Consider the following 14446-nt stretch of genomic DNA (forward strand, 5'->3'; position numbering starts at 1 on the left):
TGGCTTTGTTAAAAATCGTCAGGGGTTCCACAATTTGAGGAGAGTTCTCAACATAGTTCACGTATGGGAGGGGGCCCCTGATACTGCCATCCGGTCACTTGACACGGAGAAGGCATTAGACAGAGTCGAATGGCCCTTTCTCCTGGAGGTGCTGAGGCGTTTTGGGTTTGGTGATTACTTGAAATTCTGTTTGTTGATTCATCTGCAGTAGTATCTACATATAATATGATTTCACAACCGTTTAAACTCTTTCGAGGCACGAGACAAGGCTCACCAATTTCACCTTTACTTTTTGTAATAGCAATGGAACCACTAGCAATAGCAATTAGATCACACCCTTTAATTTGTGGTGTAACATTATATAGCATTGTATGCAGATGATACCATTGTATTTCTATCAGATCTTGTTAAATCAATACCAATCCTCTTAGAGTTGATCAGCCAGTTTGGTAGCTTCTCTGGTTTTAAGGTGAACAAAGATAAATCCTCTATTATGTTCCTAAATGAACAGGAGAGAAGGAATCCAACTGTTTCTCACCCATTTTTAAATGATATAGACGGTTTTAAATATCTGGGTATTAGAATAACCCCTAAGATAAACACCCTTAGTGCAACTAACTATGAGCCCATGTTTGCTAACCTGTCAGAAGATGTCCAAAGATGGACAACTTTGCCTCTGTCTATACTAGGAAAAATAAATATAATTAAAATGAATATATTGCCTAAATTCTTATACATTTTTCAATCAATCCCATTAGCTCCTCCACCTTCTTTTTTCTAAAGTAAGGAAGCTGCTTTCAGACTTTATTTAGAACAACAGGAAGCCACGACTTAGACTCTCTCTTCTATACTTGCCTTATGATAGGGGAGGGTTACAACTACCAAATTTACAGTGTTACTACTGGTCTGCCAATTGAGGGCCGCCATGTTTTGGTTTTGTAGAGAGGATGTTCAGCCCTGGTTACAAATTGAAATGTTGTCTTCAAAGGGTTTGACCCTGGATAGTTTTTTATACTCTGCTCCCCTTAAGAAGCTAAGAAGAAACACAGATTATCCTTTTGTGAAAAACACCATTATTGTCTGGTATGAAGTCCATAAATATCTTGAAGATCTCCCAGTGTTGTCCTGTTTCTCACCTATCTGGGGCAATGAACACTTTAGCCCGGCTAAGCTAATAAGGTTTTACATTTAACATCATTAACCATGACATTGTATTTGCCTACAGTGGAGGGCATGAAGGTGGTGGAGATTGAGAAATGTCGCAACGACATAAAGAAACTCCGTGAAGAGATGGCATCAAGACACAACAGGTGACAGCTACAACAGTAACAATTGGTAAATGGTAAAATCAGGGGGTTGCCTAAGGACACATAAGTATAATGAAGGGAGGAACTAGGGATTGAGCCCCCAACCTTCTGGTCACCTGGATTACCTGGTCTACTTCCTGTGCCACCCTCTGTGGCTAGTCTCTGCCAAATAATGTTTAGATCCTCACTTTTACTTCAGCTCATGCTTCTATTGAGCAGCAGTGTTGTCAGGATATCTGCATTACATTGAGCCTCACCATACTCTAAATGCCAATATGCACAGTGGTTAGTAATTAATTATAATGTAATTTCCATGTTACTGCAGTAGTAGCAGAAATAGTAGTTGCTACTGTATTGGCATTGGTTCAAAGACAGAAAATTTGATAATTAAAAAATAATTTAAGTGATTTATTAAAGAAGCATTTCGAAGGATATTTCTTTAAATCAGTAATGTCCCATGTGGAAATACAGTATATCACAATGTTATGATAATAAATATGTTTCAGTCAATAAAAGTAATTGACAGATAAAAGTGACAACAGTCAATAGTTAGGTGTCACTTGTAGTGCTAGCGTTAAACCTTAATAGCAGCTGTTGTTACAATGGGAACAGTAAAAGACCGCTGAAAGATCATTGTTAGAAGATCTTTTTTGGTAATTAAGGTCCAGACTTTGGATCTTATGAAGAACATACACAGTATGAAATGTTATTTTTTATTCTATTGTTTTCCTAATATGAAGCTGTTTCCTCTTAATAGTGACTTCCTGGAAGACAATAAGAAGCTGACTCCTCATAGAGATGTGCCCTCTTATCCCAAGGTAAGGCTTTACTAGAAAGTCTCCACTGCACAATAAGCCTAATGCAAGACCATTTTTCCGTTCTTATCTAAAAAATGTTTTTAAATGTTTTGTAAAGCTACTGTGAAGGAACATGACAACAGTTCTAACTTCAGACAAGTCTGTAAATGCATAAACATGAACAATGCGACCTTTGTGTATTTTAGCAAACATACACAACAATAGCACATAGAATAGTGTAAAATAACTTTTCTCAGCTTTTACTATCTGTAATTACTTGAAGGGGGTCAGTATGAACCCTCAAAGAATGAAAACAGTCACTCCACTGACTTTTTAATTCATTTTAAGAAATATGTTATCGAAACATCTCGTTTTATACCTCCTCCAGTCACTCTGAGATAAATGCCCAAAAAATAAAAAGTAAAAAGTGAATGCAATACGCTTCCGTATTCTTCTGTTGATTATTTATTTTTTTTTATCTTGCCATTGAAATAGGCCATCACTTCATGACTTTAATGCTGTATCTAGACCCACATAGATAAATCAATTTTGTCCTGTATTGTTAAATGTTAGAATATCAAATTGAATCAAAAGGCTGTTATGTGGGGTGCAACTGCTAGCTCTACGTCCAACCCTCCTCCTTTATCCGGGCTTGAGACCGGCAAAATGATCCAAAAGAGACACTCTGGCAGAGCAAGTAATTTTTTTTCTTCTTAAGTTTGGTTTTGTTTTCAGGGCCCTGAAAGGGTTCAGTTTCACCACGTTCCACTCGAGAGGTGTGGAAAAGTCTAGATTCTTAGCTGTATCACGATGTGGACTCTGCATCGATGAAGAGACTGAACTCAATGACTCATGTTTTCCAGTGACAGTGAAGATACATTGAAACTTACATCCCGCTCTGTAAGCCAGGGCAGGATCAGCGGTGGCTTTGCGCATGCAAAATTAATTTGCAGTCTGGAGGACGCGGAGCGTGGCTCTCCTCTCTGCTCTGACTGCAGCTGGGACTCTTGATGCGCAAGAGTGACTGTGAGTGCGTTGGGACAGCGAAGGGGCTCACGGCAGCACCCGTTGCTCGTTGAGGACAGTCACTGCAGAACGATATGTGCTTTCACGTCAGTCTCCAAAACACCAGAAAGTCTCTAATATCCACAGTTAAAGTTGCTAGATTCGTCGCTAGTAGCTTTGAACAAAAACAGTCGCCATGGGGGTTTGGAAAGTCGCCAGATTTAGCGACAAAGTCGCTAAGTTGGCAACACTGCTTTCAGCTGTGTTTACAGCCATAGATCGTCTAATGCGCCAGAAAGAGACCGGTGATAGGCCTGGTCGAGTCTTTACTCAAAGTACAGTCAGCCAATCAGAGGAGGGACTCAAGAGGCAGGCGAAAACAACCTGATGTGTCTTCAACTCCACTGAGTGGCAGAAAAGAGGACATGGAAAAACACATTGCAGCAGTTTTTACGTCTTTTAACCAGTGATATATCCTCTTAGAGGTACGAATACATCAAATTAAAACCCAGAAAGGTTTAAATAGTTTACAGTATAAGGCAACTCTCCTTTCCTTTTTGTCATCATCAGTAGTAGTCACTTGCCACCAGCTATGTTAAGGAATATGTGCTTCACCATGGTACGAGTGCACATATGATTCTCATTGTATGAGCAATTCTATCTTGTATGTGACTTAACAAGGGGTATCATGAGCCAAAGAGCTTCAGTCTAACCACAATCCTCTGGTGAAAGTAGTACAATTTAGATAATTATCTGAAAAAAGCTTACATGGCGACCTTTAACATTCTGCAAGTCATGCCAGCCATAATGTGTGACTTGCACAAAATGCATGACAACTGCGCTAATTTACAGAATAATGTCAACATAATTATGAGGTATAATTATATGGAATACAATTCATTAGTGACGTTTTTTATTAGAATAACAGCAGATTCATTTCATGTCACTCCTAGGACAGGACTACAACACATGTAAATTGTGTTGGTAGTTGAAAGAAACTTAAAAATACAAGAAACTTAAGCTGTTTTCAGACATGACCTGTCGGCTCGAAATTATGCCAGACTCAGATGGTTGTAGTCCTGGTCAAACACATCAATGAATTAATGAACAATTTACACACAAAGACAAGCTGTATTTTAGACATTTACATTTGCCTGTTAAAAGCTTGTGTTTCCTACAGTACGACTTTCAATGGATATTTGTTACACATTTAAAGCAGCAAGAGTTTTGGAACATATAGTCGTGTAATGGGGTTGACGTTAGTATTTATGCAAGATCAGTAAAGTTGGTATGTTTAGATGTGTGCCCCCAAGCTCGACAGGGGTGGTCAGGGTTAACTGTGAGCTCTGTTGCCTGCAGTACATGCTGTCACAACAGACCATAGACGCCCTCAAAAAACCCTACTTTGACGTCTGGCTGTGGGAGGCCAATGAGGTAAGACTCACAACTTACAGCTTAACCTGTCTCACCCATAATTTCTCCCTTTCCTTTCTGCCTGTGTCCCATGTCTTCCTGTCTATCCGGCCTGCCTGCTCTCTGTGTGTGTTTGTTTGTGTGTAGTACCATCTGTCTAAGGAGACCGTAGAAGCTCTTAGATTTCCTATATTAAATGCTTGGCAGTGGGAACCTTATGAGGTGAGACTTGCTCTGTGATTAATCAGTTTATTCATTTTTTCATTAAGGACAGGCTAATAATGTTTAATTTTGTTTAATATGTAGTTTGCATTTATCAACTAATTGAGTTATAAATATAAATTGATGAATATGCTTTTAATAACTTCTAAATCAGTCGATATCCTTTCCTAAGTCAAAAGTCCTTGGTTGAAGTAGGATGTGTTTTTAATTGGAAACTCACATTCTCTTGTTTGAACTTCTAATGGCAGCCATTTTGATTTGTAAATAATGTTAAGAGTGCTTCACCAATTTAGCATCACACTTGTAAAGAACCTGGTGGACTCAAAATGGAAGACTTAAAAGGATCAAAATCAAGACAGCTGAACTACATATATTCTCTTTTATTGCACATATTGTTCTTCCTCATATTCTACTACCTGTATTATCCAAAATGCAACTACAATGGGGACAGTTAAGTTAAAAATGCTCTGATGTAGCGTGAGCAGTTATGTGTCAATTGGACAATGTTATAACAACTTAATTTTCACAATGATCAGTAGGTTGCTCTAAAGCTCTGAGGAAATATTGATATATAGAGCTGTTCAAGCTTGGACTCTGATCATGACAAAGAAGTTTGGTGGTGATAGAACCTTCGCCGCACCTCAATGTTTACACGGTTTGAGAAAATGTCCCAATTCTGAGACAGAGAAAATGACGTCACCTTTGCAAGACATGAAGAGTCCTTTGATCTTGACCAATGACACTGTCACTGCAGGAGTTGAGTTGTTTGTTTACGGCTCAGTATCAAAGGATTCATGGTCAATGTATGTCCGGGATACAGAACCTCGTGTTCGACGCCACATCACGGTCAAACGATGTGACGAAAAATCTATCTTTGAGTTAGTTTGTATCTCCATCTTGTTGTGATGACACTCATCTCCACTTGAAGTTGATCTGATGAAAGCCCTGGTACAAGTATTTCAAAGTAAAAATGTGGAATATGGCCACTAAATGAAAAATGGCGGGCTTCCTGTTGCATTTTTCGAATTGCACCTCAGACCTTTTTGTTTGTCTGGTCATGATACATTTTTGTGAAGATCGGTCAAAGTGAACACGTTCCAGGTGTCTCAAGGGGCAGCGTTAAGAAATGTTGCCACGCCCATTGAATATTGCTCCAGAATACGTAAACTTTCACCACTTTCTAAGTTCTGCAGATTTTGGTAAGAATTTGAGCATGTTTAAGCCCTCAAAAAGCCAATTAATTTGCCTGAATTAATAATATTAATTAAAATTTCAATAGGGCTGCACTCTCTCACTGTCTTTTTGGTGCTCAGGCCCTAATTACCAACTCCATTACCAACCACTGTCAACTGTCAATTGTACATGAGTTATGTAGGCGCCATTATTTGACAAGGAAGAGGAACGTTTTGGATATACTGTAATGGCGTATCTGAGTAGACATATTGTATATCAAGCAGTCTTGTTGTAAGCATCCACCACGATCCACCATCATGATCAGATGCCACCATAGTCAATAATCCATCGTCATGATCCACTGCGGCCATCAGGATCCACCATTAGCTGCCACCTCGATACAGGATCCGCCATTACTATCACGATCAGCCAGCATGATACAGGATGCGCCATTAGGATCAGGATCTCTGATACACGATCCACTATCATTATTCACGATATGGCTGCTGCTGTGACCCTGGATCTGCAAACGATAAGGCATAAGGACTCCTGGGAAGAAGTCAAGTCAGGAACATGTATAGATGAGACATTCATAATTTGAATGTGATAAGGAGGGAGAAGAAGAGAAGCTCCCATGTGTCATGTGTCCCCTGACATTCTAGACCAGGGCTCTGCAACTCGCAGCTCTAGGCCCTCAAATCGCTCTTAACCCCCTCTACAGTGGTTCTGTGTATAGTTTTGTGCTTGAACACGTTCATATTTTTCGTCAACGATGAACTGAGTGAATCAGTTTTCATATGATCAATGTCATTCATCGTCGTATCAGGCCATCATGTGGTGTGGCCTAGGGGGTGGGGTGGTCGTTCGCCAACAAGAAGGTTGCCGGTTCAATCCCCACTCTTCCCCATCTGCATGCCGAAGTGTCCTTGGCAAGATGCTGAACCCCTAAATGGCCTCTCATAGATGTTGAGTGTACTAATTGTAAGTCATTTTGGACAAAAGCGACAGCCAAATGACATGTAATGTAATGTAATAATGTGAAATACCAGGAGCGAGTCTGTGTGTGAGCTTTGCCCTGTCTATCCCCACTCCCTCGCTCAGAGAGACCTGAGTGAGATCAGAGCTCGGTCATGTGAAGCAGCTGGTAAGTACCTTTGTTGAATAACAGTTGAAACGAAAATAATTTCTCATGTCACAGCTGCTCAGTGATCATAGCAGAATTTGCATTTGGTTTGTATCGTGCAGGAGTTTCTCTGTACTCCTCCACTCTGACCTGCTCTCACTTTAACTAATAAACACCCATCACTAGTTATCAGGACCGGATGAGTACATTAACTAACTTAGTGTTGGCTCAAGATTTTATGAGACTGCATTTAAACCGGAAAAAGGACTCGTCAACATTTTGTGCTGACGATACGTGACGCACAGTCAGGACTCAGTGTTAAAATGACCTGAGCAACTATACACTACCATACAAAAGTTTGGGGTCACTTAGAAATGTCCTTATTTTTCAAAGAAAAAGACTGTTTTTTTCAAGATAACATTAAATTAATCAGAAATACACTCTAAACATTGTTAATGTGGTAAATGACTATTCTAGGTGGAAAGATCTGGTTTTTAATTAAATATCTACATATGTATATAGAGGCCCATTTCCAGCAACTATCACTCCAGTGTTCTAATGGTACATTGTGTTTGCTAATTGCCTTAGAAGACAAATGGATGATTAGAAAAACTTTTTAAACTCTGTGCAATTATGTTAGCACAGCTGAAAACTGCTGGTGAGAGAAACTATAAAACTGGCCTTCCTTTGAGCTAGATGAGTATCTGGAGCATCACATTTGTGGTTTCCATTATACTCTCAAAATGGCCAGAAAAAGAGAACTTTCATGTGAAACTCCACAGTCTATTCTTGTTCTTAGAAATGACAGACATAAAAAAAGAATAAAAAAAAAAAAATTTAAATTAAAATTAAAAACTTTTTTTTTAAAAGACAGACGACCTGTCACTGGTTAGTGAAAGCTCTCTCAGTGGCAAGATGAAAGGGGCTGGACTGACACAAGCAAATCAAATACTGTTTCGTTCCAGGAGTGTTATCATTTGAACGCGAGTTGCAGAGAGCAAAGATTCACTCCTTCCTTAGTAATACCTTCCTGCACTTGCAGCAGGGGCGTCGTTAAGCATGGCTGAAGAACATGCTTTAGGGGGGCTGAAGCCCCCCTAAAGCATGTTCTTCAGCCTCCACTAATAATTAATGGGATTTTTTTTTTTTTTTTTTAATTAAACTATTGTTTTACACATGGACAAGTTGTGTATTACTCTAACATGCTACATATGTGAGTGCGTTTCTGGTTTGTATGTTTTCTCCCCCTTCAAATTACAATCCAATAGCCTCTCATCATACTTAACAATAAAAGACCGGGCACTAGGACCTTGGGGAGTCTGCATCGCTGCTGCGCAGACTTTCTCACTCTGCCAAGTAACGTCTCTCATCAAGACAGCAGGATTACAGCCAAGGAGTTTAGCTCATAGTAAATGAAGAACGGAGTGAAATTTTAAGTACAGGTAGTTACAGAATGTGGCAATCTGTAGTTGTTAACGATTGTTACCTGCTTAAATTTAGGTTTACTTGAGGCAAATGAAAGGGAATATTGTAATGAGCTATCATAACACTTAGCTAGCTAGCTAGCTATTTTGTTTGAAAATGTCTCTAATGAGCAAGAGTGTGAACGAGCAAATTTGAAATGTAAGAAATAACTATCGACAGCTATCTATTCTTTGCATTAATATCTATCTCTAGTATTTTAAAACAATAATATCAGTGCAATATGTGGCTTGTTGTTTATAATCAGTTAATGCTAGTGAAAACTAAATATCATAGTGTCCCTCATAACACTATTGTACCGGTATATCATCCAATTCATTGAAAATTATTTCTCTCTATTTGAGAAAAGTTCATATTTGTATTGTCAAATTTCACAATGACCCTGAACTTATGTCTAGGGTTAGGGTTAGACAAACATTCAGCATCCTTAGGGGCTAAGCCCCCCCTTTCTTTCAATCCTAGAAACGCCCTTGACTTGCAGTAGGCCTATTCGTAGCCTAATCCCTTTTCTCCTTAACACCTACCTTTAAATCTTCAATCATCCACTGTGCTGCAACAAATAAAACACCAGCACTTGTCTACTAGTGCTGGTGTTCTATTTGATGCAACTGATTCGTAAAATTCATGCAACCGATGCGCCAGTGGCGAAGAAGTCAAGCTCAACGTCCTCCGTGTGTTTTGAGTGCCGAGGTGCTGGTAAATGACAGCATGAAGCCATGCAAATTAAAAAGGCACCTCGACACCAAACACCCTGACTTGAAAGAGAAGCCTGTGGACTTCTTCAAAGGTAATTGTGATGGCCTCCTGCAAAAACAATCCACCATCTCCAAGCATAGCACTGTTTCCAAGCTATCATCTATCTATATATTGTGGTGTAGTTTAGGCCGGTGGTGGCGGCCCCAACTACCGTTAACCAGCTTTGGGGGGGCCCGGTTTGCAAAAGTTTGAGAACCCCTGATCTAAGCCAATCAGTGTGTAAGTAGTCTCTATGCACACTGCATTAGTGGAGTAAGTGAGCTAGATGGAAGTATTGGGTTCTCAGTGAGTTTTATTTTGTCTGTGTTATGCCCGATAGAGTTTTACCTTATTTATTAGATATTGTATCAGATCCTCTGTAAAAGTTGGCACTAATTAACCAGCCAGTGCCCTACTATATGCACCTGCGCTACAATATACACTTTTTTTTTGTTTTCTTCATAGCTTTGTATATGGTACCGGAAGATCCCTCACTGCATACAAACACATAGCAACTGCTTTCCTTTGTCCTTCCAGATGCTGAGCTGTCTGGAACATATGTATCATGACCTTGGCTTGGTTAAAGACTTCAATATTAACCCTGTCACACTCAAGAGATGGCTGGTGAGACCTGGACCACAAACATTCAAATATATTTACAGAAACAAAGCAAGATCTTACAGATTCCTGACAAAAGTTATAATTGCATCAGCGCTTGGCTGTTCACACCGGACACTGAAGCGACGCTGAACCGCTGGGCAGCGCTAATAATATCACCCGTTGATCCAGTAGATTAAAAGCAGCATATACTTACTTGTTGCTCCAACATTAAGCAACAGCGTCCCAACATTTGTCTTTCTTGGTGTTGTCTTTATACAACATGTTCTGAGGATCATACACTCACTGCACTTCTCCACTTCAATTATTAATTTAATGTCATCCATGTTGAAGAACTTGCATAATAACCTGTCTCTATTTCTTTCTCCCTTCGTAGTTATGCATTCATGACAATTATAGGAATAACGCCTTCCACAATTTCCGCCACTGTTTCTGTGTCACCCAGATGATGTACAGCATGATCTGCCTCGGCAGCTTACAGGTAATCAGCTTCATACAGATGTGACTGTTGTGAGAATTGAAGCTTCACCCAATACTGACTTGAAACTGTACACTTTGAAGCAAAACCTTTAACATGCTAAAAATGGTCAATGAAGTCATCATGAGAATATCTAAACTATTAACAATGTGGTCAGTCTGGGAGCTTTTTCAGAGTCTGACAAAAATACATCTCCACCTATATATATTTCTGTGTGAGGATTTGTTTTTAACTGGACCTGAAAGCAGACACACAGAGGGATTGGGGAAAACTGCTCCCACAAATACATACACACATGTACACACATGCACAAGGAGGAGAAGAAGAGGGGAGCATAGAGAACAGGGAAAACACAACAGGAATTGCCTGAACCATGACAGTCGGCTTCTTTGAACCAACCTTTTATCCTTGTTGTCCCCCCGGCAAATAATGCGGTGCAATATAGTGATCAGTGCTGTCAATCTGTCTATCTGCAATCATTTAGTTTATAGAGCAGAACTCATAAACCATCAGGAATGATATTCATGAAACTTCACAGTTATTTGAGCAAATTCTTAATAATCATGAAATATGATTATTCAAATGATAAAGATTATTTATTAAGAATAATTGAAATTGATAAAGCTATTAATTAAGAATAGTAAAATAATTAATTAGAAATGATACGGTTGTCAATTAAGAATAGTTAAATAATTATTGAAAACAATCAACTTATCAATTAAGAATAATATAATCTGTAATTATTACTTATCGTCGCGGGGCACCACCCTGGTTACAGAGACCAACAAGTCAATCTTTAAAGATCAGTCTCAGTTTATAAAAGATAAAATTAATAATCTAAATATTTAATATTAATGATTATATAATAAACAATGAAGGGTTTTAAATTTGAGCACAGGCTATAGTATTTGAGATGTACATACATATGAACAAATAATCACAAGATACAGATACTGTAATTACAAAAGGATTTATTAAAAAGGGATATAAAGTTAATGGTATTCAATGATTCTTCGTTTAACAAACTCCAATATTTCAAAGATGACAACAGCAGCAACACTTATCACAATTAATACACACATGTAATACTGAGGGTATATATCTAGGTCTGTGTGTGTGTGTGTGTTTGCCTGCCTGTCTGTCTCTGTGTGTGTGTGTGTGTGTGTGAGAGAGAGAGGGAGTGGCAATGACGTAATGACGCAGTCACGTAGTGACGTAGTCTGGCCGAATTCAAAATTATGTTACGTTCAAAATGGAGATTTACATTCGCTAAGCCATGAGGCCGAAGACAAGATTGCGGTCGGTCACGTAAGTTACCCAAAGGAATTTTCAGACAATGAGATTCTTATCTCTTGGTTTTGGCGCAGAATGGCGTCGCGATGCATTCAGGCTCTCTAAGTCTAGATTTATCTATGTAACGTGAAATGTGTGACTGCACGTCGGGACATGTGTAAAAGTAGGTTTAGGAGGGGGGAGAGAGAGAGAAAGAGAAAGAAAGATAAACATGCCAGGAGTGATCAGATAAGCTCTCAAAAGCATCCCAGAGACAATTTTACAGTTACTTCACCCCTTGGTACCCAAGCGGGCGCTTTGTACCGACCTTTTGATCGGTAAAGTCTCTGCAAACTTAGTCAGACGAAAAACAGTGCGGCCGGAAGCGCTCCGTTACGGTGCCAAGCACGTTAATACATTCAACACAGTAAACAAAAGAACTGGAAGTGCCTGCTCGTTTCGCTGCGTTTTACACGGGCTGAAAATAGATAAGGAGGTCTTTAAACAAACATACACTTGCAGTGTTGCAAGCGCTGTTGGCGCGTATTTCCCAGAAGTCCAGTGAATGATGCGTGGTCTCTCTAGCTGTGTTTCGGTGGTTCGAGTGGGGACACGGAGATCAGAGCTGGACCGGAAAGGAAGAGGATTTGTCTTTCTTCTTCGACGGAATGAAACTTTGTCCTTCTGCAGGAATAACAACTGTGGCAGAATTGTTTGTCGATCGTGAGGAAAGAGTTTGTGATCTTGACCTGCGAGTGAACTTCTTGTTGCGATCTTTTCAAGTTAAAGTAACAAAAATAGTCTTTCAAAATAAAACCGTTGACTTAAGTTCGTGGTTGCTTCTTAAGCAAATAAATCATCTGGAGACCTGTAGAGGTCTGGAGAGGTCATCAGTGCAGGGGAAAAGCCTCGAGCTCTGGGGTTCTCCTGTATTTATATCACCTTAGAGGTGGAGGGGGGTCATATGATAATCCAAGCCAATTGAATGTCAGAGTTCAAATCTCAGGGAGCAGCTAGGAAACCCAGCAGGGGTCCACCTGGGCCTGCTGGAGAATGCCCCTCCAATCAGAGGAGAGCTCCATGCTGGATTCAGAGTGAAAACTTTAGAGCTGGTCTCAGCATGGCTAACAGGCCTCAGTTTTATTCTTTTGTGTGGACTCTCCCCAAACGATGGTAAAATATCTTGTGTAATTTGGGTGTAGTTTGCAGGAGACGCCTTATGGGCTCTTTGCACTATCCTCACATGTCAAGCTTATCAATTATTTTGGCTAAAATGCTCACTCTCAATTGTAAATTGAGTTTGACATTTAAGTCTGTTACCTACTGTATTTGATATCAGAATGACATAAAAAACATATCTGTGTGTAGAAATTAACAGGTTTAATTTATATTAATAAACTAACCCTATAATAAATATCTAAACTTTCATTATAATTTGCGTGGAAAATATATTTCTCTCTCCTCTTTGATCAAGTAGTTTTTTTTTTTAAATTAAACTATTGTTTTACACAAGGACAAGTTATTTATAACTCTAATATGCTACATATGTGAGTGCAAATTACAATCCAAAAGCCTCTCATCATACTTAACAATAAAACACTGGGCACTAGGACCTTGGGGAGTCTGCATCGCTGCTGCGCTGGCTTTCATACTCTGCCAAGTAACGTTTCTCATCAAGACAGCAGGATTACAGCCAAGGAGTTTAGCTCATAGTAAATGATGCACGGAGTGAAATTGTAAGTACAGGTAGTTACAGAATGTGGCTATCTGTAGTTGTTAACGTTTGTTACACTGGCAGGTCCATTGTCCATCCATTGTGTATGGTCCCTTTAAGAATTAGGATTTGGGAGTGACGCGGATATGAAAACTAGTATATCCATCTTTCCTTTACAAACAGGAAAATAATTTCTCTCTATTGGAGAAAAGTTCATAGCCTGGATGCCAGACGAATTTAGCACCGCCCACAACATTTGAGGTCGGGAAGTTTGGTCTGGAGTCGCTCCGTTGAGGAGAAATTATGCCCGACCAGGCCAATCAGATTGTCAGGGCGGGCTTTATACGATGATGGACAGATGATCAACGGCAACGTAATCAACCACGTCATCAAAGTGCCCTTGGGTTGAATTCGTTTTCAACATACATGCCTGCCGCTGGAGAGCTGAGATGTGTAGATGCTGCCATTGAGTCTGTTTTAGAAGACATCGACAGCGCATTCATTTTGAAAGAGGAACAGAGAACGTGGAGGCTACGCCAAACCCTCGGCTAATCCCTATCGCGCCAGCGCTTGGCTGTTCACACCGGACACTGAAGCGACGCTGAACCGCCGGACAGCGCTAATAATATCACCCGTTGATCCAGTAGATTAAAAGCATATACTTACTTGTTGCTCCAACATTAAGCAACAGCATCCCAACATTTGTCTTTCTTGGTGTTGTCTTTATACAACATGTTCCGAGGATCATACACTCACTGCACTTCTCCACTTCAATTATTAATTTATTGTCATCCATGTTGAAGAACTTCTCCGCTGTTTGCTCTGTTAAATGTCGGGTGTCGAGGGTAAATTACGTATTCTCCACTCAAGCCTATGTGGAGAATACCTAGCCCCCTCTCTCTCTCTTTTTATCTGTATCACTGCTTGTGTGGCTGTAGTGGATGGGCAGAGAGGGACATTTAATAATGTCATTGGTCAAATTAAAACTCCAAGACAACAGAAGGGGACTTCAAAGTATGGGATGCATATTTGATCATTTATATCATATAAAATATGTCATCAATATAGTTTAAGGTCGTTTTTCAGTGTGTTTCCTGTTGCGATACA

General features: G+C 39.7%; 1 protein-coding gene across 6 annotated transcripts in view; it reads left to right on the top strand.

The window, feature by feature from the left end:
• Positions 1-14446, top strand: part of pde9aa (phosphodiesterase 9aa) — a 108497-nt gene that overhangs the window by 65430 nt on the left and 28621 nt on the right. For all 6 annotated transcript variants that reach the window (XM_062402445.1, XM_062402443.1, XM_062402446.1 and 3 more), the window contains 5 exons: positions 1226-1310; positions 2065-2125; positions 4469-4543; positions 9795-9881; positions 10252-10356. In XM_062402445.1, coding sequence (XP_062258429.1) covers positions 1226-1310; positions 2065-2125; positions 4469-4543; positions 9795-9881; positions 10252-10356 — 413 coding nt within the window. The remainder of the gene's footprint in view (positions 1-1225; positions 1311-2064; positions 2126-4468; positions 4544-9794; positions 9882-10251; positions 10357-14446) is intronic.

Source organism: Platichthys flesus, chromosome 13 (genome assembly GCF_949316205.1).
Source record: "Platichthys flesus chromosome 13, fPlaFle2.1, whole genome shotgun sequence".
Lineage (NCBI taxonomy): Eukaryota > Metazoa > Chordata > Actinopteri > Pleuronectiformes > Pleuronectidae > Platichthys > Platichthys flesus.